This window comes from Cricetulus griseus, chromosome 2, assembly GCF_003668045.3.
Source record: "Cricetulus griseus strain 17A/GY chromosome 2, alternate assembly CriGri-PICRH-1.0, whole genome shotgun sequence".
Taxonomy (NCBI): Eukaryota; Metazoa; Chordata; class Mammalia; order Rodentia; family Cricetidae; genus Cricetulus; species Cricetulus griseus.
In genome coordinates, this window is record NC_048595.1 from 216,811,422 (window position 1) to 216,834,345 (window position 22,924).

The window sequence follows — 22,924 nt, forward strand, 5'->3', positions numbered from 1 at the left end:
TCCAATGAAAAATTCAAGAGACTTATTTATGTAGTACCTTAAAGAAAATGCTAGTAATACAAAAATCGAAGCACATTTGTTAGTAAAATGCTCTAGTTTCAGTAAATTAAGCATCTTAGAAGAGAAGCTCCTACATATCACATGGGTGTAAACTGGTGGCACAGTAATATGATTGGAATGAACATGGACTAGTCTATATAGCAAGCACTCAACAAGAGGAAGCGATTAGCCCTATGTCTGCTGCTAGGTAGTAAGATGTACACACATTAGGCTGAATGTATGTCAAAGACAAAGTGGGGCTGTCAGGTCTTCAGACATGAGTTACACTTCATGGAACAGATGACTGCCTAGGAAGTGGCAACCATTTGGCAGCACTGTGCTATTGTGTGGAGGTTGTGTTGGGAAGGTGGCATATAATCTTTATTGGATGGTCACGCTGGCCCAGACCTGCACTAAGAAACATGAATAGGCCTAAGAAACACAATACTGAGTTCTCACACAAAATTGGAAGTCAGATAAAGAGATTTATCAGAAGAAGTAACAATAATGGAAATAGTCTACTCACTGAGGCATTAAACAGTAGTAGACAGCTAGACTAAAGGCCCTATGCTCAGGAAAGTGAATGATATGTAACTGTGAGACAGTGACCATAGTGGGGCAATGGATATAAAGATCATGGCCACTCACCCTGGTCAGAAAGACAGATCCAAAGTCAAGTTCATAAGCCTCCATTTTCTTACACAACAAATGAAAAGAAAATAGTAACAAATGAGGAGTCTCTTAAAGATCTACATTAGTGTTCCCCCGTGCATTGAGAAACACTGGCTTTTATTATTGGGGTAGTGCTGGTGATGGAGAATCATGTGATGGTTTCAATCTGAAGTGAATTAAATGGAGAAAGGCACAAACATTACCACTAAGAAATGAGAGGGCTGGGATGTAGCTAAGCAGTAGAGTGCTGGCTTAGCGTGGGCAAGGCCCTGGACCTAATCTCTAGTACTAGAGTAATAAAGGAAGAAAAAATTTTTACATCAATATAATTCTAAATATAAAATAAATACGAGGACATGGATACTAATGCATTTAGTAATAATCTCACAATGATGGAATATCCACTAAACATTTCTATATTTTCATTTTATAATGGACATATATTACATAGAAAGTTGAGGGGAGGAGGTTATTGTAAGTGAAACAGGATAATAAAAGTTCATAGGCATTGAGAATGTTCAAGTTTGGGACCAAGGAGATGGCTCATGGGTTAAAGCACTTGCCACACAAGCATGAAGTCCAAAGTTTATATTTCCAGATTCTACATAAATGCCTGGTGGGGTCTGGAGACATACCTTCATTGTTTGAAGGCAGAGACTGGATTGCCAGAGCAAGCTGACTAGCTAGCTAGACTAGCTAATGGGGTATGTCCTCCATTTTTAGGGTTGCCATATCAGACAGATGGTTCAGCTGGGGAGACTCTTTCTCAATGTATAAGGTAGATGATGATTTAGGAAGACTCCAGACATTAACCTCAGAGTAGGAACTTGTGGGTCACCAGTTTCTTATGTAAGTGATTTCTCCCCAAATAAATTTAACTTATATCTAACCAAATCCCACGTATCTTAATGTGAATATCTTTGTAATGCACCAAAAATCCCTCCTGTGCATGGGATTTCCTGACAATACCAGGTGGCATTTCCTGTTGGGGTGACATAGACAGAACATCAGTATCTTCTCTACCACAGCAGTGATCCTGAAGGGCTTGGGATAAGCTGATGTGTTTCCATGCTGTCATTCTCCCTTTCTGTAAAAGTGTTTCCTTGGCACAGTTAGTGACTTCAAGGCTGCTGATTTCACTTTCATGGGACACTGAGGCTGAGGCTATAGTGGAGCCCAGGGCCACCCTCAATTAGGTATGATCTGTAAAAGGGCCATAAATCTAAAGCCATGATGCTCTCCTTTAATTGACACCTGGGAAGAAGGTCTTAGTGCATCATTGTCCACATTGGGTTGGCCTATGGAGGTCGGGTCTGAATTAAGTTAATTGATGTGGAAAGATCCAGTATGGGCAGTACTATTCCCTAGGCAGGGTGTCTTGAACTATGGAAAAATGGAGGAACTAAGGTAAGCACAAGCCAGAAAGTGGGCATTTCTCCCTGCTCCTTTCTGGTGTGAGGTGACTGGTTTCAAGTGTCTGTTTTGACTTCCCCACAGTGATGGACCATAACCTAGCATTGGAAGCTTTCCTCAGAGTATTTTTATCTCCTCAGCTGCTTTTCCTCAGAGTATTTTTTATCACCAGAATCACAATTAAATTAGAACAAAACCCAAAAATCTTATGAACATGATGTCATCATCAGATTTCTGTCTCCTTTAAATAGGAAAGGTGAGAACACAGAGCTTTCATTACAAAGCCTTGAGCTAACAATTTTGCATCCTACCAACAGAAGGAAATCCTGGTTCTTTGGGGTAGGGAGTGGAATCACACCAAGAGTCCAAAGGGTTGGTAGCTGCTAAAACAATAAATCATAAATAGCAAAGTTTGTCTTATGATGAAGACACTGTTGGCTACCTTTTTGTATAGCCACCCTGTCTCATTTTTTCCAAGTAAAAGAATATTAAATGCAGTCATTATTTCTCATTATTAGCATAGCCTTATAGAAGTCTCATTATGTGGCCAGGCTGGCCTTGAAATGATCTTCATAGTCTATGTGCCCGAGTGCTGGGATGACAGGCATGCACCACTATGCTTGGCTCAGCAACCATTTCTGAATGTGTTGATCTATCTCTTATCTCACATAAAGCTTTTGTAGAATCATAAATCAGATCAAATTCCTTGTTGCACAACACTCCACACAAAAGAAGAATAGAGATCATAATGCTAATACATCTGTGTAATACAAATATTGCTAAAACTCTTTCTCTCTGTGACTTAGTGATCTCTCACAAGCTTTCAAAACAACAAATCATATGACAATAAAAAAATCTGGATAATTTCCTGGAGACAAGAGCAGGATTTAACTTGCAAGTATTGCTTCATTTTCTACTATTATAATTAAGTAATTTGTTTTTCCCAAGAGTGACACTAGAAATTTCAATCTTGCCAAGACCCTTTAGTTTAAAGTATAAATGAAGAAAACAATACTTTGGTTTTGGTTGACAGATGATTCATATTTAAATACTTCTTTAAGTGATTGGAATAGAAATAAAATTCTACATTTTATCTCAGCATCTTTCTTTTTCCCTTCTTTCCCTGTTTTTATAAGGACTTATGTAGCCCAGGCTGACCTTGAACTCCCTATGTAGCTGAGAATGACACTGAATTTCTGTTCCTCTGCTTCTACTTCTTTAACACTGTGCCATTGCAGTTGCATAGCCTCATGCTGAGAATTGAACCTAGGAGCTCATGAATGGTAAGCAAGATCTACACCATCCCAATTCAATTTTACCTTTCTTAGAAATCTGTAGTGTGTTTTAGATAAATCACATAATCCCTTCTTGGGGCATGTATTTCTTCAATGTAATAAAGATTCAAGGCTAGCAAGATGGCTTAGAGGATAAAGGTGCTTGCCACTAAGCCTGACAATCTGAGTTCAGACCCTTGGAATCATATGGTGGAAAGAGAGAGGCTTGAGCTGTCCTTTGACCTTCACATCTGCGCTGTGGCTTATGTTTGGTTTTGGTTCTTTGAGACAGAGTTTCACTGTGTAGTCCTGGCTGTTCTGGAACTTACTCTGTAGACCAGGCTGGCATCTAACTAAGAGATCTGCTTGCCTCTACCTCCCAATGCTGGGATTAACTCCGTGTTGTTACCTAAGTTCAATGCACTTACAAATACTGAGAGACAAAACTTGAGAGGGAGCAATATCAATTATGAATGTATTAGAAGACAATGGGGAAGAATAGTGTGTTAGAAAGGTATAGTACCTACTATTCATTAAGCTTTTGTTTCAAATTACACACAGTTATTGCACCTAAGTATACAACAGTAGACTTTGTGTTTGCTTATTTATGTATTATTTGTAATATCAAGGACCAAATCCAGTACCTTATGCATTGTAGACAAATTCTGCTCTTGAATCGCATACCCATCCCTGAATATACAGTTTTAAAGTAGATTAAAGTGAACAATTCAAAACTGAACTTTTCAATTGTTTACTTCACATCTCCTCCACTTTCCTACCATTGCCACAGGGCCCACCAGCATCTCTCCATGTACTCTGATTAGCATCCTTACAATAAATGACCTCTCTGCATCCTCTACCTCTCTCTGCATCTTCTGATGTCTGCCTCTGTCACTACACTGATCTCCCATGACCTTTGCCTCCTCAATAACTCTGTTCCTCAAATTTCTGTCTCTTTTACTATCACTTATTCACTCTTTCCTGTATGGTTCCTAACAATAAACAGAAGTGATTAGCAAAAAGGTACATCTTAAGTATAGAACAGCTAACATGCACTGGTTCTTGTTTTGATCACCTGGATAAGAAATTGCTGTTCTTATTTGTTTCTCTGTCAAAATCCTTAATGAGGGTGGAGGTGTTTTTGCTCCTCTTCCACCCTCTAGAAGAAACTCTGCCTATTGGAAACCTCAACAGCAAACCAATGAAATGCTAATGCAGATGACTTAGTGAATTTAGGTGCAGAATTCTCACATGAAACTGGGTATTAACGTGTGTCATTTTAAGTCTGTGAACTTGGAGGCACTTAATAGTTTTTAATTTTAAGACCGTGCATGTCTGAAGAGCATTCCATTCATTTCTTAAAGGATGTATTAGTTATTTTCCTCGTTGCTGTGACCCACTAGTTGAGAAAAAACACTTCAAGGGAGGAGTCAAGATTTATCTTGGCTCATGGTTTAGCGGTTCAGATCATCAGAGTAACAGGAGGATGAAGCTGATGGTCACATCTGGGCAGATGAGACAAACAGAGGAGAATTGCAGGGCTCACCTAGCTTTCAACTTTCCTCTTTATATTCAGTCCAAGACCCCAGCCCTTGAAATGGTCAATGCCTTCAGAGTGTGCCTTCTTCCTTCAACTAATCCCCTGTGGAAACACCCTTGTAGACACACCCAAAGACATGTCTCCTCAGTTACACCCCATTAGGTGTTTTTTTTTTTCTTCCAATCAAGCTGACAATCAAAATTAACAATTGAAGAATAGCCATACCTGGGGAGGTTAAGCCTGTATTGCTCTGTCACCCCAGAAACACACCCTTTGTTAACATCTGCATCTTTCTCTACCTCTGGGCTTACCTCTAGACAAACTAGTTTCTCGCATCCATATTTGTTTCATCTTTCAAGAGAACCAGTGGGACAGAAGGGAGCAGTGACCTGAGAAAGATCAGCTATGTCTCTATTTCCTTCTTACCTCATTCAGTTTGTCTTTTATACACGGATATTGTGTTCTCACCATCACCAGACCAATGAGTCTGACTTTTTTGTCACCAAGGATTTATTTATGCTCTATCCACCAGTTGAATTTTTCTTTTAGTCCTAATCTTACTTGACTTCTCAGATGCTCACTCTATAGTTAATTGCTTCTTTCCAGTTGACAAACTGTCTGTCCTTCCTGGGTTATAGAACATACATTCACAAGCTGTTCATTCTAGGTCTTAGTCTAGAAGAAGCCATTGCCTCTTTCTCTCCTGGTTCCTAGAGCTGGATTTTATCTTTCTCATTCCTTGGACATTCTCTTTTGATCTCAGAGTTTTAAATAATAAAATAATCTAATAGATATCTCAAATTTCACAGTTCTATAAATGTCCTTGATACTTTTATCAAAGCCACTTTCTCTCCCTGACTTCATCATTTCTTCATTCTACCCAAATTCTTGTTTAATCCAAAATCCTCAGTTAGCACTCCTGTGTCTTCTCTTTCTCTCATACCCCATCTCTAATCTGTAAATGAGCCCTGTGACTCATTTCAAGTCATTACAAATCAAAGTTATTGCTTTTATCATCTTTTATCTTGCAGTAATCTTTAGTTAATGATTTTAAAATGCAAATTTTTCATATATTACAGTAAGTCTTTATTTTTCAGTAGGTTTTTGTGAGTAGAGTTAAAGCCTACACCCTTTAATAAATACTGTGAGACCAGTGGTACATCATCCCTCCTTCTTTTAAGCCCCCTGTGTCCTTTCCAAGTTGTTACCACTACAGCTTATTCACTCCTCTCTGTTCTCTGAGCAAACCAAGCTTTTCTTTTTCAACACTCAGAGCTCTCTCAAGCTGAGATGCTTTTTTTCCTAATCACTGGACACTTCTGTAATCTGAGTGAATTAAAGTTTGCATTTCAGGCTTTCATGGAAGACCTTTCTAAAATACCCTGTCCCCTTCTATTTACACTAGTCCAGGTGTCAGGGAGACTGCCTTCCTTAAAGACAGGGTGGGAAAGTTGTGGTTTCTGGAATCATGCTGCCATTGCTGTCAGACATCTGTTACCTGAGAGCTCTTACCATTCCAGTTCAGAGTAGAAGGCTAAGATGAAAGGTAGGAAGAACAAGAGATAATCAACTTTACTCTTTTGGTAGAGATGAAAGAGATATTTCAAAGAGAAGTAGAGTTTACTTTAGGACTGTCCTAAGCCCCTGATTAGTATTAGTATTGAACTTTAGTAGTTAGTATGAAGGTAGTGGAACTATATATCTTTTGTATAGTATTTACTTATCTGTATGTACCAAATACTAAAAGCATTATATGAAGCTTTAGCTAACCCAGAAAGAATACAATGTGACAATAATGTGGAGACTTTTTCAATGACTTTAGACATCAAGTAAATTGTAGAGATCTTATCTGCTGTTAGCAGAGGAAATTTTAAAGGGAATTATATGAAACAGTGAGCCCTGAGAGTTAGAATAGAGACTTTTCCCTGGGTATAGAAGACAGAACCATTGAGATCTTTGCATTAGTGAGTATTTCTCTAAGGATAGGAAACATCCAAATTTGAATGGCTAAGATGGAAAAATTCTTCCTTGTTACAGCTCTAAATTGGAGTTTCCTTAAATCAAAGAAGAGACTTGAAATGTAAAAGTAAGAGAGCATAGACAAAAGAAACTATGGCAGAAACTACAGCATGTTCAGTATCCATCATGAAAGGGCTTGGTCTTTTACAAAAGGTGTTCATACATTCTTATAAACAGAGATTATATGGATAGTAAAAGTTCCATCGAATGGGCCAAGGCTTGGAGAATGGAGACATTACTTTGGATCCAAAATAAAAATGCTTTTACAGAAGAGCTATTGGAGAACCTACCTCATACAGCTCCGTATACCCCATGGGGGAAATTAAGTGAATAAACTCTTCCAGACATGTCCTCACTTCCTGGGTTCTGTATCTCTATCATTCTCTTTCTTGGTAAGCAAAGGGGTCTCTGTTCCTACTGATGCTACTGAGATAGGAAGCATAGTTAGAGGACTGTATATCTAAATCACAAATCATATCTTAAACCTAGGGAAGCTGTCAAATGGCACAGAACGATACATAATTCAGTCCTCTCCCCAAGGTGCTCATGTAATTGTTCTGAGGTGGGGTTGGGTGTTGGTCATTATTAACATCTCCCCAGGAGACATCTGCACACAGTCAGTGCTCAGAATTACTTTTCTTGGTTATAGTCCCCTAAACTTGTAGCTTCACTGGTAGGCCTTTGTCTTGGCCCAACTGCAGCTGAAATTTCCTTGTGTACTAGTCATATTCAGACCTTAGTTCCTTCTGTCATGATAAATTTCATCTAGGTGGATAAAGAGATTTAAATTTTTTATTTGCTTTTTTCTGAATTATTCTGAATCATAAGGCTTTTGTTTTTCTTGTTTTTTCCTCTTCTGGCCCAGCACTTTTTTGGCCTATGGACTCTGGTGCCCTATCCCACTGTGGATGCTTGGAATAAATAGCAACTCCTCCATGGAAGTGCCAGTATGGCTCTCATTTACTCTTCAATACTTGGTGGATTTTGATACATATAGCCTCAATGGCCTGGTTTGCTTCACAGGTGTTCCTGAAGTGAACAAGATTGGGATTTCTGAATTCCTTGGTCAGGATAACAGTGAAGCATCTTTACAGAACAGCTCTGTCTGATCACAGGGGGAGGAATGAGCAAAAAATAAGTGCATGCATGTGCCTGTGTATGTGTGTGTGTATGTGACTGTGTGAGTCTGTGTATGTGTGTGTGTGTGAGTGTATGTGTGTGTGTATGTATGTATGTATTTGTGAGAAAGAAATGTGTGTGTGTGTGTGTTTATGTATGAGAGATACAGAAAGTGTGTGTGTGTGTGTGTGTGTGTGTGTGTGTGTGTGCGCGTGTGTATGTATGTGTGTGTGTGAGAGAGAAGGTGTGTGTGTCTGAGTATGTGTGTGAGAGAGTGTGTGTCTATATATGCACAAGTGTGTGTGTGTGTGTGTGTGTGTGTGTGTGTGTGTGTGTGTGAGAGAGAGAGAGAGAGAGAGAGAGAGAGAGAGAGAGAGAGAGAGTATTTGTTCATGAGTGTGCTTGTACGTGGAAGCCAGTGGTCAACATTAGGTGCTGCTCCTCAGGACAACATCCAGCTTGTGTTTTGAGCCATGACCTTCCTTTTTTATCAGGAACTTACTGATTTATCTATGCCAACTGACTCATATGAGTCCTGGGGACATATCTGTCTCCAACTCCTTAGCATGGGATGATAAATATGTGCCACCATGCCAGATTCTGTTAGATGGGCTTGGGAATTAACTCATATCTTCATAGTTTCACAGCAACCCAAATGAGCTATATCCTCAGCCTTCATCCAAAAAGAAATTTTAAAATGGTCCATTGGTCCCAAGTTTAGTCATTGAATAAGATGCTTTTGCCTCCATCTTCCTACCACAAACATGGGACAGAAAACCATGGAACAGAAAAATAAGCATTTACTATGGGAAGGGAGAAAATGAATTGGGTTAGATTTATAGCAAAAAGAACTCTAGTCAGTGTACAAAATTTTAGTTTTTAAATACATATTTAATTATTTGATACCATTATTATATGGTATATATAATTATGATTGGGTAATATTTGACAAATATTAACATTATAAAACATTAACACTCTGAGAAGCAAGACCATTGAACTTACAACTGATAAACCAGCGCATGAAAAATTGCTCAACTCTCTTAGTCATTAGGGCAATGCAAACACAAGCACAAAGAACAACACTTCATCAGAGGAATGCAATTCCCATCACAATTGGACATGGCTGAAACTCTGATTCCAATAGAGCAATGATGAATAGGACAGAGAGTATTTGGACTCAGTAATGTTGATAAGGAACTGGCTTGGATGTTTCTAATGAAGTCAAATGCAGCAACTGCCCTGTGGCTGGGTAATTCTGCTAATACTAGAGACATAAAAAGAAAAATCAGAAATAAAACTTATGCACACAGATGGGAATTACATAATGTTCAGGGCTTGATACCACACATGGAAAAATATCTAACATCTTTTAACAAATTTATCAAATGTAATTCTGGGGGACAAGAAGAGGAGCCAGCTGCTGACATGCTTGACCATAGACGATGGGGTTGAAGCATGTAGACTGAACAAGAGCAGACATGTGACCACCAGATCATGCGGTAGGCAGTGAGCCTCTAGGGTGGTGTTCAGTAGTTTCTGCCTCTTGGTAGGCACAGTCTTGGGTGACTGTGATGCTCACATGCTGTCCTGGATGAAGGATTGCCAAATGACTTGCTCCTACTTCATAGAAGCCATAGAAATGACAAGCACTCCTGATACCGAGATACAATGACTTCTGTTGAGTATGTTTTCCACCTTGCTTTTTCTCAAGTAGGCCAGGTAGATGCACTGTGTGCTGCCTAAGAAAGACTCCTCGTAAGTCATGATGTCCCTAATCCCTGCACTCAAGAGACAGAATCAGGAAGACCAGTTTGAGACCAGTTTGGGTTACTTAAGGAGACTCTGTCTCAAACAAAGAAACAAACAGGAAGGCCATAGTGTATCCAGTTGATGGTCATCAGGAACCTGAGGCCTGCCACCTGACTCACTATTGAGCTTCAGGCCAGGACTACGTTGATACAAGTATTGATACATAGTATCAATAAAGAGCAGCTCCAGTTAAACGCTGTGACTGCATCCTTGGTGGAAGTCCCTATGCAGAGACAGGTCAATAAGCTGTGCACTGTTTTCCTAGTATCTAGGGGATGAGAAGCCCTTGTTTAAGGCACTAAACTTTGAAGCAATGTAGAAGAGAGTTCTAACAGATGAAAAGACATGCATCAACAGATTGTCATCCCGGCTAGGGTTCCCTTTATGAGACACTCTAGGGAACTTAGAACTATTCTAGGCACGGGAATCAGAACAAGAGTTGTTACCCCAGGCTAGGGTTGGGATTGATGAGAGCGAAGGAAATGTTCTGTATTGTGTTGTAAATGGTGACACAAGTGTATATATTGTCAAAATTGATTGAACCCTACATTTATGGTCTGAATTTTATTATATTCACTACAACTCATGAAGAAAAATGAATGACCAAGAATGTCAGTCTTTGATCAACTGACTGAGGTGACTTTGAATCTCTTTAGATGTATAGATGACAATAATTGCATCAAATGACAAAGACAAAGTCTTTTCCAGAGGGCTTTGTTCTGGTAAGATAAAGCAGCTAGAGTTCTGAAAAACACCAGCATGGTGTAGCTTAAGGCAACTGTGCCAAATGAGTCAACTGATGATTTATAACTTCAATAAAGTATCTAAATTGATGAGGTCTGAAAAGCCTTACAACCCAGAAGCCTGAGACCCTTAGCATTGGAGAGGCCAGGCCTTGGGATCCTTAGCATTGGAGAGGCCTTGGGATCCTAGTTTTAGAGAGGCCTTGGAATCCTTACTACTGAAGAGGTTTCTTCATTTCCTAACACTAAGTGATTGCCAAAACAGTACCTTAAATTTTGTTCCAACAATAACCAACAAAGATACTAAAGAATGTTGTCTCCATTTGTTCAAAATTAAAAATCATCTAGGGGAGGCATAGGCTAGAGCCCCTGGCTAAACTTGGGGAAGAAACATGGTACCCATCTAGTCAACTGCCTAAACACAGTGGTTCCTCCAGTGAATAAAGTATTTGGGAAGTTGTCAGTGGGCCAGTCAAAGGATGGCATTATAGGAAATTATTTAAGTTATAGGAAGGGAATGTGCAGAAAAATAGATACATTTCACAGGCCTGTGTACTAAGATCATAAAGTCCTTATCATTTCCAAGGATCCTTAAGGAGGAAAAGAAAACCCAAGTAAGAAAGGATAAGAAAGGAAGAATGGAGACTGGATGGCATTGGTGTCAGTTATCAGAATTTTATAGAAAGGCAAGTTGCCATAAAGGACAAAAAAGGACAAGGTCACAGCCACAGAACTTATCCACCTAGTCTTCTTTAGGACAGGTTGGACCTGGTCACAGACACAACACTTATCCACCTAGACTACTTCAGGACAGCTAGGACTGTTGATAAAACCCATGTGAATAAGAAGCCTGCACTCTACCACTGAACCTCAGCCCCAGCACTGTCCCCCCTCTAGCATGGAGGAGTGGGGCAGATTCAGGTAGAGACAGCACAGCACTTAAGTCAGATATCCATCAACAGAGGACTGAGAAACTGTCCAGATACCACCAGATCAAGACACTAGTCTGTTCGGAGCTGAAAATATGGTAGCTCTGGCTGATGATACTTTCTTTGAGTTTGGAATCATTTATTCTGAGAATTATTTCAAGCAACTACTGAGACACTGGAGGAGGCAAATTTATAAACTACATGCTATTTCCTGGTTATTTATTTAAAACTAACCAGGGTCTTTATTTAAAACTGAAGTATAGTTAAGTACAAAGCTTTTTCTGATCATCAGCCATAAAGAAATTGGAAATAGGGAGAAACACCCAACAATGCTGAATTCTTACTGAAAAGTATGAATGAATAGCTTTTTGGGTACATTACTACACTTCTACTAGGAAGACTTCTAGCTCTCTTCTGTTTTGAAAGGAATTTATTTATATTTTATGTATATGAATAGCTGCCTTTTCACCAAGTACACACCTGATGCTCACAGAAGCCAGAAAAGGAAGTTGAATCCAGAGAATCTGGAGTTACAGACAGTTGTGGATGCTGAGAACTGAACCCGTCCTCTCCAAGAACAGCAAACACTTTTTAACCACTGAGCCATCTATCCAGTGCATTACCCTTTAAATCTTCAGAAAGGACCACAGAGTTGGGATTTATGAGGGAGTGAGACTCTGATGTATTCTTACACAGATGAAGTTGGGAACAGGATGTTGGGAGGGTTCCTGGAAAACTGGAGGGAAGTGTGGGTTGCAGATTGATCTAAACACGTTGTAGTTGTCTATGAATCTGTCAGACTATATTAAAATACTGGTAAATCTCAGCCAGACTTCATAGTATACAAATGTAATCCCTGTATTTGGGAGACTAAGGCAAGAGAATCAGTGTGAATCCAATCCTGGGCTACATAGTGAGTTCCAGACCAGCCTAGGCTGCCTAGTAAGACAATGCTTCAGAAAAAAAAATCCCAGAACAAACAATACAGCAAAAAGGGGGGGGCTTTGAAAATCAGGGAAGGATAAATCAAATAGTCACAATAATTACTAGTGAAGTGAAGAATGAAAGGATGGATGCTAAAAAAAAAAAAACAGTAGTTTCCATAGGGAACTGGTAGGAAGCTCCTTTTGTATGCCTCACATAACTGACAAGCCTCTGCTGGGACTGTACAGCTTCCCTAGACAGATGTTGAGGAATGACCCTTAACTTCTGGGAAAAGAGAAGGTTGATGGGGCAGTGATTCAAGCATGACGCCAGGATAATGACACATGAGATCTGGAAGTCAGCCCACTCACACCTTAGCTTTCATGCTTGGGCAATGCCCTGTGTGCATATTGAACCTCAGAGAGAGCTCCAGAAGCATTGGAAGGTCCAGGACAATCTGGAGTCTCAGCCAGTAGCAGAAGATTCTTTCCTGTGAGCAAAGTAGAGTTAAAGACTTACAGTACCTTTCAAATGGGATTTTAAATTCCTTATGAGAGCTAGAAAGATGGCTCAACTGGTAAAAATGTTTGCAAATGCGAGGATTTAAATTCAAATCTCCAGAATTTATGTGATGTGGTTAACAGGGGTTAACCACATCTCTAACCCCTGTTCTCTCTCTCTCTCTCTCTCTCTCTCTCTCTCTCTCTCTCTCTGTCTGTCTCTCTCTCTCTCATCTCCCTCTTTCTCCCTCCCTCTCCCCTCTGTGTTTGTGTGGGGGTGGGTGTCTGTGACAGGATAATTCATTTGCCTTACTGGCTCCTAGCCAGTAAATCCAGGTTCAGTGAGAGATCCTGTCTCTAGGGATAAAGAGGAGGGTGTGATATAGTGGACAGCCAGCATTATCTACTTCTTGTTTTCACCATGCACTGTAGTATATACATTTACACAACACACTAGTGCGCGCGCGCGCGCACACACACACACACACACACACACACACACACACACACACACACTCGAATTACATTCAATTTCTCTGAATATGAGCCTTTGTTCATGACTATATGTCATCATCATTGACACAAAGGGCTTCTATTTTCTGGGTGGAAATTATCATTCCTACCAGACCAGTGGGAAGTCACTGGGGCCATTGCTCTGCCTTCTTAAAAGAACTCTTTGCCGAAGAGTCTACCTGAGAGGAGCCTCCAGAATTCAGTGGAAGGAGGAAAAGCCCTTGTAACAGTTCTTGACTCATGTATTAATAATAAAGAGAGACTGACAGACTTCCACGCTTGGCACACCCTGTATGAATTGGACTTACTGTTGTTATCCCTAAGACTGCATGACAGTGAATCTGGGTGATGAATAAATGACAGCCTTTTGTGTGATGGTTGCTGATGCTATAGTGGAAGGGCCAATACTCTGATAATCCTACTGTAAATCATTCTGGGAAGAAATGAATCCTAGGATGAGAAGTGACACTTGGGAACCATTACAGAGCAGAATGAAGGAGAGGCCCCTCTTCTCTTAGGAGCTATTGTCATTTTGGTCTAGAACTGAGGTTCCCCTGGCTGCCTGGAACATTTCTGTGGGGGAAGAATAGAAGCTGGGGAGTGTGTCTGGGAATTTAGGAAGGCAGTCAGACAGCTCCTACAGGGGACACAAGGTCTTGAATGGGAATGCCATTTGGTACCAGCTTCTAGCAGCCTCTTGGTGACACCCCCAAGTCAAGTAGGATTACTAAAACCCATCTTCTGCTTGCTTTTCACCAAAGCTGTGTTTCAGTTTCTGGTTGGAAGGTTTGTTTTGGGCATCACGTTGCCTGCCCTGGCTCAACATTACAGAAGTGCTTGAGCTGAACCACACTTGCTTCATCCCAGCCACAGACACACAGGTGAGTGAGTGGGTGTGCTAGACTGGTTGGTGCTAAGTTGCACAACATTGCCTGGACCAGTGGGATCAGGGGTCAGCCTTATCTCCTAAAATTAATTACCCCTTGCCATTGCTGGAGACCCCTCCCAGACTCAGGTACATTATCCCTCTACTTCTTCTTCCTCCTCCTCTTCATTTGTGCTTTTGGCTTGAGATGACAGGCTTTTCCTAAATAGCCTATATGGGGTAGGAGCTCTCTGCACAGTCCATGGTGGCCTCAAAGTCACAGTACTACTGTCACTACTTTCTGAGTGCTGAGAATACACATGTGAGCACTAAATCCAGTTCAGAAACTCCGATGGTTTCAGGTTTGCTTTCTGTTGACCCTGTTCTAGCTCACCTGGATTACTATAGCTCTGAGTGTTCATTTCAAACCTCTTCCAGTTATTGACTTATCTTTAAAACTAATATCAGAATGAGGGATAATAACTTTTTTTCCTATCTGGACCATCATTGTTTTAGCAGTGATTTCCAGGTGATTTTCTATTTTGAAGATCAGAATATTAAGAGACATGTCTGAAAAGTGGCTTGTGTTTCCTCGGGTTTCATAATGATTTAAAGTTGCTTTTGTTGCAGGTAATAATTATAACTATATTTAAGCTAAAACTCATATTTCAAATAAACTTTCCAAATTTGTTTTAAAACATACCTCATGTAAAAATATATGCAATTGAATCTATCTCCAGGGTGTTATGTTGCCATAACTGATGGAAGGATGTTTCCCTAAATTACAAATGCACATTGCCTTATAGTTGGAATTAGACTAATGTGTACACACAACAGGGAATGTCAACGCCTCTATTAATGCTATATTCTGTCATCAATATACTGCACCTAAAATTTAATAATGCAGGTTGAAAATACAGCTCATGTGCTTTCTTAGGTTTATGGAACAGATTTATGTCACTGTTAGTTTGTAGGAGGAAACTCAAAGCAACTGTCTTATCAGTAGGCTTATCAGTACTTCTTATCAGACAGCACAGTCCAAACAACCAAAGGGATAGTCTTGCTGAAGCTTTAGCCACTTGGAAGACAGCCATGGCCATTTAGATTTTAGTTAATCTAAAGAGCTATTTGAGGTCATCAAAAACTTAGGGGCATTCATTTAGAATAGAGTCTTAATAAATAAAAAAGTCTACATATGTGTGTGTGTCTGTGTATAGAGACATACATATTCCATAACGACCAGGAAAATCATATAAAGAAATAGTTTCATAAATAATGCACTTGGCAGCTCTTTACATACCCCCAGCAATCGCTTTCATACCTTGAAGTTGAATGAATTGCCATTTCTTCCAGGACAAGTTCTTGCTCCTCAGTATGGCTTGTCATGAGCCAGTCATGTTAGTCTTACTGCCAGCCACAGGTGTTCCTCTGTCTATCTCATCTGAACCAACAGCTCTTTCTGTCTCCATCACATATGAAGCTGCCCCAAGTCTCTTCAGTGCTTCTCATGCTCTGGGCCTGCTGCTGTTGCCCTTACTAGAGCACTCCTAAACTTCAGCCTTTCTGTTTTTATCTCAAGCCTCTTTGCCCTTCACAGATTTCTTCCTGAATTCCACCAGCAGAGTTCCTAGGGTATGGCCCCTATTGTGACAAGCCAATGGTCAAGGGTCTTCCCACCTAAACTTTGAGTTACCTTGGGCAGAAACTGGGTCTGTGTTAATTCTGTCTCTAGCCCTTTGAGTAATATGGATGGATTTGGATCCCTATAAATGTTTGTTGAGTGATAGTCAAATTGAAAACCCCATATTAGAGCACATTTTTATTGGAGACTTTCCTGTGACTAGATTTGAAAATTATTCTTAGTACAATCACATTTTTTTAAAAAAAGAAATACAAACAAAACCTCCATATCTGAAAACCCCATTTCATAAGTGAACATCCAAGAACATGTTTTTTCGTCCTTCATTCTTCCCTCCCTCTCTGCCCCCCCACCCCAGGCCCATTTTCTTAGAGGGCCCATAGAAGGCCACAAATACTGGCAAGTAATTAAAGCACAAAGGCAATCACTCTCATTTTGGGTGTGGATAAATAAATGGTCAGGTAAGAACTTCTTTTCTCTGGTTTTAAATATCTGGCACAGATAATCCATGGCAATCGGGACAATTTTCCTTCGGTGGTTTATTTTATCATGTTAATGAGATTTGGAGAGACTGCCTGGGTTTTGTTTCAACGTGTGAAGAGGCTGCCCAGATTTCGCACACAGCGGACTGGATGGGAGGATCCCATGATCCGAATCAGGTGTGTGTTCCTGGCACCCAGAGTAGAGTCAGAGCAGGCGGGGCCGAGTTTGGAGTGGGGATGCTCAGCGCGGTGTCAGCGAAGGGGATTCGGGGAAGGTTGGGCGGCACCGCCCCCCTCTCCGCCCCAGGGCAGATGAGGGGCGTGGGAGAGCGAGAGCGGGCAGAGGGTGGACCCGGGACCGCTTTCCCGGGGAGTGAGCTCCCTGGCGGCCGCGGGGAGCGCAGGGCAGGCTCAGGCAGCTCCAAGGCGGCCCCGGAGGTGATAAAACTTGAGAAACAGCTAGGAGGGGCCACCCAGCGTCTCCCTGGTCCAATCCAGTTTCAGACAAGAACACGCTCCTGGGCAAAGAAGCTTGAGAGAGGCCAGAACGACTTTTAGACAAGCTGCTGCGAAAAGCCTCCCGAGCTCTGGCTCTCAGAGTCCCTGCTAGGAGTCTGTCTGTGTCCTGAGGAGGACCGAGCCATGATGTTTTCTGGGCTCCGGAGCCCCCGGGGCAGAGCCATGGGCACACAGCTGATGCTGATGCTCTGGGTGAGTTATCCGCGCAATCGATGGGGACCCCATGGGGAAGGAAAAAGGACGGATCCGCCCTGGTCACCACGGGAGCGCAACAGGCAACAAACAAGTGATGGGTTGAGTTGAACTTCGGTTTAGAGGGGTGACAGGTGAAAAGTTATCATGGGACCCCTAAGACTCAACTTTTTGTTCTGGGCTGCCTAAGGCGATGTCTGAATTAGGAGTCCTCCTCTGGCTTCTCTGCGCTGATGTCTTGGTCCTGGGTGGGCAGTGGATACTATTTGCTTCTAGCTGGCAGCTCCTAAATTGGGATGGTGACTGGCTAGGCTTGGGTGAAAAGGAAGGAGGACAGTTGGGGCGGGGAGGGGGGCTTGTTATTTAGGATCCTTAACCTAGCAAAAGGCAGAGGTGGTCGGACTCCAGGAACTTCCTTGCCCCAGATTTTTATTGCGCCCCACCTTAAAGCGGAGCCAAAGTTGTGTTCCTGGATATTATCCTGGGGTTGCCTCTGAGAAACTGTGTTTTAACTATTCCTCCTCCAAAAGATTGCTCAAAAGGCTCGCCTGAGCGTCCACCCATGCCTGCTTGTTCACTGTGCTCTGTGTGCCAGAGATATCCAGGTGTGGAAAGGCTGCTAAAGGGTTGCATTGGAGTTCCACGGGGTGGCAATAGGAGTGGGGTCACAGGACTGAAACGCTGAGGGAGAGATGTGGCTGGTGTCTTTAGTCTGGCTCGGGAGAGGCACTGTTCAGTGCAGAGCTTTTCCTGGTATCTCCTGTGATCCCACATCCCAGGTGGTCTGCCTGGAAAAGAAGTTAATGACAGTTTTCTGAGCACCAGGAAGATTTGAAGAGAAAATAAGGAATTCTGAAAGCATGGTAACCTGTAAAACTTCAGACCTGACCAAGGCTACCACTAGTGATACAACCACTTCGACGCTCCAAAGACAGGCAAGACGTTCAGGGCCCAGAGGACCCCATCAGACCACAGTATTATGTGGACATTGTTTCTTTGTTTGCTTCTTTATTTATTTAGTTAAGAGTATCTCAGGCTGACCTTGAACTAGCTATGAGGTTAAGGATGGCCTTGACCTCCGGATCCTCTTGCCACCACCTTCTCTGTGCTGGCATTACAGACTTATATTACCTTATCAGTTTCCTGGCTAGCCCTGGTTGCAAGTTGATGGTTGTGGGCTCAGGTTTCATCCCCTCTTTAAATCAGGGAGTTACAGACATGAGAGTGGTATTTGTGATCTGAAACACATTAGGAACCAGGAAGATTGCAAAGGAGCCCAGCAATCTACCTGCAGTAGTATGAGTTGTTGGGCTTGGAAGACTGTAAATGAAATCCCCTTGAGTACTGTGCTCTTAGGATAGATGTGTTTGGGTGGATTTCCAACATTTTAGTTTAAAAACACGACTTTGGTGTTTTATAATTTCACTGAGAGAGAAATTAGAGAACAAGGAGAAGAGACTTCAGTGTTTTGTTCTGAGGATTAAGGGTACTAGCTGGAGGGGAGGACACAGATGATGAGGCTCTATAAGACGGGGAACTGTGGGTCAGGGGCCTGGTGGGTCAAGCCCAGAACGTGCTAGCAGTTCTAAACAGGTGAGCCAACTCTACTCCACCACATGTTCATTCAGGGTTATTTACAAAGTAATTGCACAGGTTAAACAGCAGACTCTGAGATTGGCACATGTGTACAGATTAGGCATTTGTCTCATCAGTAGCCCCTCTTTATAAATACATTGAATTTCACGACTGGGTGTTTTTTTTTTTTTCCCCAGCAGCCTTTGAGCATAACATTAATGAAGGGACTTTAGAAACATCTTTAATTATGTGGAGATTAATCATGGAACTTTAAAAACAGTGGCTTTTTGAGGGAGGACTTTTCAAAGTAAACCTTTAGCACACATCGAAGACTCTTAACATGGTCAACAAAACAGCTTTCCAGCCAGGCACAAGAATCTTTCCAATGGCGAGTTTCTGCATCTCTTTCCCCCACCGTCACTCTGAACAGCCCTAGAGTACAGCTGAAGGGAGGAGACAAATTTGGAAAACAAAATGAGAGAAAAACAACCATCTCCCTGTTAATGAACATTCTCAAACAACGCTTTTAGTGTTTTTCCCATTTAATGTGACAGCAAATCATCAGGAGTGATGACACTAACAACAGATCAGCTGTTTCCTACTGTTTTCCTAAAGGGCTCCTCTTTCAAGACTCTCTGCTTTCCCTCCCCGGAGTCAACTGATGTTGATAAAAGTGCCTTCCATCTTGTCAGGTTGTGTTATTAATTAATGGGGGAGCTTCTTTACCAGAAAGACTTTTGCTCTAGAGAACATTTGACATACTTAAGGTATGTCAAATATAGAAATTTACATTGACTTTTATTAGTGAAAAAGATTATGGCAAATAAAGTAATTAACGGGGGAGAAGTTTTATTTTAAAGTTTCATTGTAAGAAAGTCATAGTGTAAGCCAAGCACGATGGCCTGTGCCTTTAATCACAGGACCCCACAGACAGCATAAGATCGATAGTCTACATAGTCTGGTTTACATAGCAAGCTTTAGGCCTGTGAGGCTTCATTGTAAGATCCTACACCCCACTTAGAAAAAAAGAAAAGAAAGGAAAGGAAAAGGAAAGAAATTCAGTTTTAATGTATGTTTAGACTGATGCAATATCTCCCCCACCCTCAGTGAACCCCAGATCTCACACTTGGTAACTGGCTACTTTGTAAACAAGGTCTTTGATAGTCATATTGAGATGACTAGGCCTTGGAGCAACTTTTGACTGTGGAATAAATGTAAGGCGGTGTAGATTTTTTGACCCTGCTGTAATCCCCGTGCTTGGTGTCTTCCATATAAGGTATCTCTGGAGATCTGTGGTTAGTTACACTTCCTTCTGAACAAGAATTCCCATCTTATGTTGAGTTTGATTAGGAGGAAATATATTAGATCCATCAAACTACTGTGACTTGCAGAGTGGTAGATCTTAGCATTTATGCTGGAGGTGGTAAGAATTTGAAGGCTAGTGTTTCCATACTGTAGAAGTGTCCACAGGAGAAAGGAAGGGTTTAAATTCTAGTGTCAACTACTGCTCAGTCAGGGTATCCTTTGTACCTCAGGCAGGGTGTCCGCAGCATCAGTTGCTTTTCTTCTGTATCTCTGGCTACTGAAACCAGGGCTGTGCTCATGCTGGGCAACATGTTCTGCCGCTGAGCCACACCCAACCCTCTTCTGTGGCTTCATTTGCTTTGGTGGAGAACGGTGCCTCTTTTCTGTGTTGAAGTCATAAAACCGGAACTACTCAAGATGAAATAATTGTAGGTAGCTGCTTTACTCTTTCAATGCTCATTTGGCATTAGATCTTTGCATCATAATTTTGTAATCACATCACTAGAAAAATTTGTAGAATACTGTAAAGTAAAACAAAATTTATTATATTTAAGGCTATTCTTATATTTGTTTTTTAAAACAAATATTTGAAGTTACTCTCGAGAGGTCTCCTTTTAAAGTGTTTCTTTAAATTCAAGCTGTCAATTCATTAACTTTTTTAGAAATAATTTTTTTGTATGTTGTGCTTTTAAATGTATTGCATTTATTTATGTAATTTGAGGGGAGGCAATGGTACATTTGTGGAAGTCAGAGGACAATTTGTGGGAATTGGTTCTCTTCTACCATATGAGTTTCAGGGGTAGAACCTAGACTTGTGTGTCGAGGTCAGAGAACAAAATGGAGGATTTAATACTTCCCTTCCGCCATGTGTGTTCTGGAGACTGAGCTCAGACTGTTTGTCTTGGGGCAAGCCCAAACATTCTGTTCTCCTTCACATTCAGCAGACCAGTAAGAAGTTAATAACTTAGTTATACAAAATGGACACAGAACAGAATTCTGAGAATAGCAGTTGAGCCAACTCTTCTTAGCTCACTTTCCAAGGATTGTGTGGTTAGAAAGTGGTTTCATGTCACCAAGGACATCATGCATGGAAGATGGAAATGATGAAATACATAGCAGCCAGTGAAATCCATGGTGTATCTGAAAGTTATGTCTTAAGAAGGATTGCCCCAGGAAAGGGAGGACTCTATTATTTATGTTTGAATATGCTAATGATATGCTAATAAAGCAAAACTGTAGTCAGTTCAAAATAAGCAGCCAATTTAGATTTATTATTTAAAGAAATTCTCAGCCGGGCATTGGTGGCACATGCCTTTAACCCCCAGCACTCGGGAGGCAGAGGCAGGTGGATCTCTGTGAGTTCGAGACCAGCCTGGTCTACAAGAGCTAGTTCCAGGATAGCCTCCAAAGTCACAGAGAAATCCTTTCTTGCAAAAAAAAAAAAAAAGAAAGAAAGAAAAAGAAAAAAGAAAAGAAAAAAGAAATTCTTAGCTAATTAGTTATATGGAAATTTTTTTTTTTTAACTCAATGAAATATACCTAACAAACATGAGTTGAGGCTGGAGAAATAGTTCAGTGATTAAGAGCACATATTGCTCTTGCTGTGGATTCAAATTTGGTTTCCAGTACCCACTTAATACATCTCACAACTGCCTTTAACTCCAGCTCCAAAGGATGTGAAGACGTATTCTGGCCTCCATGGGAATTTCCACTTAGGTGCACACACACACACACACACACACACACACACACTCTGTCTTACACACACAGATACACCTCTCTTACCACATACTATCATATAATTAATGTTTTTAAAAATTAAAAAGAATGAATGATTGAATGTAGTGAAAAAAGTAAAAAGAAACAAAAAATGGTGAAATGGTAAACATCCCCTATCTGCTTAGAAATAGACACTTTGCTCATTGTATCTGTTTCTTTTGCATGTTCTACTGGAAGCCCACTTAAACACACCACACCACACACACACACACACACACACACACACACACACACACACACACACACGGGGAATTATGGGCGAGATGTAGGGAGAGTGAAAGAAAATAATTCTGATAGACATGGTTCAAGAGGCAGGACCAGCTTTGTGGAAGGCATATCAGGCAACCAAACTACTATAACTTAGAAAACTCAGCAAGTCCCTTCCATATAAGGTCAATTTAAATAATTAAAGAATCATTCCTATCGACTGTCAACAGACAGATAATATAAATAAAAGAAGAATCCTATTCATGGTAGTGTTGTCATTGATATATTTAAAAACAGCCTACTGGGGCTGGAGAGATGGCTCAGAGGTTAAGAGCACTGACTGCTCTTCCAGAGGTTCTGAGTTCAATTCCCAGCAACCACATGGTGGCTCACAACCGTCCCTTATGAGATCTGGTGCCCTCTTCTGGTGTGCAGATATACATGGAAGCAGAATGTTGGATACATAATAAATAAATAAAATCTTTTTTTTAAAAAAAAAAACTTGTTGTTAAAAAAAAAAAAAACAGCCTATCAAGCTGGGTGTGGTGGTACATACCTGCAATCCCAGGACTCAGGAGGTAGACAGGGAGGACCATCCTCAACTACAAAGTGGATTCAAGGCCAACTTGGGGCTATAAGAAACTTTATCTCAGAGCAAAAGGAAACAAATAAAAACAGCCTAACAGATCCTGAAAGAGCTTCATAGCAAACTCAGAATGCCTCTTCAAATGGCACAGTATAAATTACAAACGAATGAGAGAATGTGTTTACCATGCTTAGGGGCCCTACCATGTCAAATTCTTTTTAAAACCTAAGTGAAGTTTAACGGAAAATTTATGTAACATGGGCTGCTGATGATAAAGT

The 22,924-nt window shown here is 41.0% G+C and overlaps 1 protein-coding gene across 1 annotated transcript in view; it reads left to right on the forward strand.

The window, feature by feature from the left end:
* Positions 1 to 17,149: 17,149 nt before the first annotated feature.
* The window catches only part of LOC100771819 (desmocollin-3), a 40,032-nt gene continuing 34,257 nt past the window's right edge, over positions 17,150 to 22,924 (forward strand). The window contains exon 1 of the mRNA XM_035439064.1: positions 17,150 to 17,194. Within this exon, the coding sequence (XP_035294955.1) occupies positions 17,165 to 17,194 (30 nt within the window). The 5' untranslated portion in view covers positions 17,150 to 17,164. The remainder of the gene's footprint in view (positions 17,195 to 22,924) is intronic.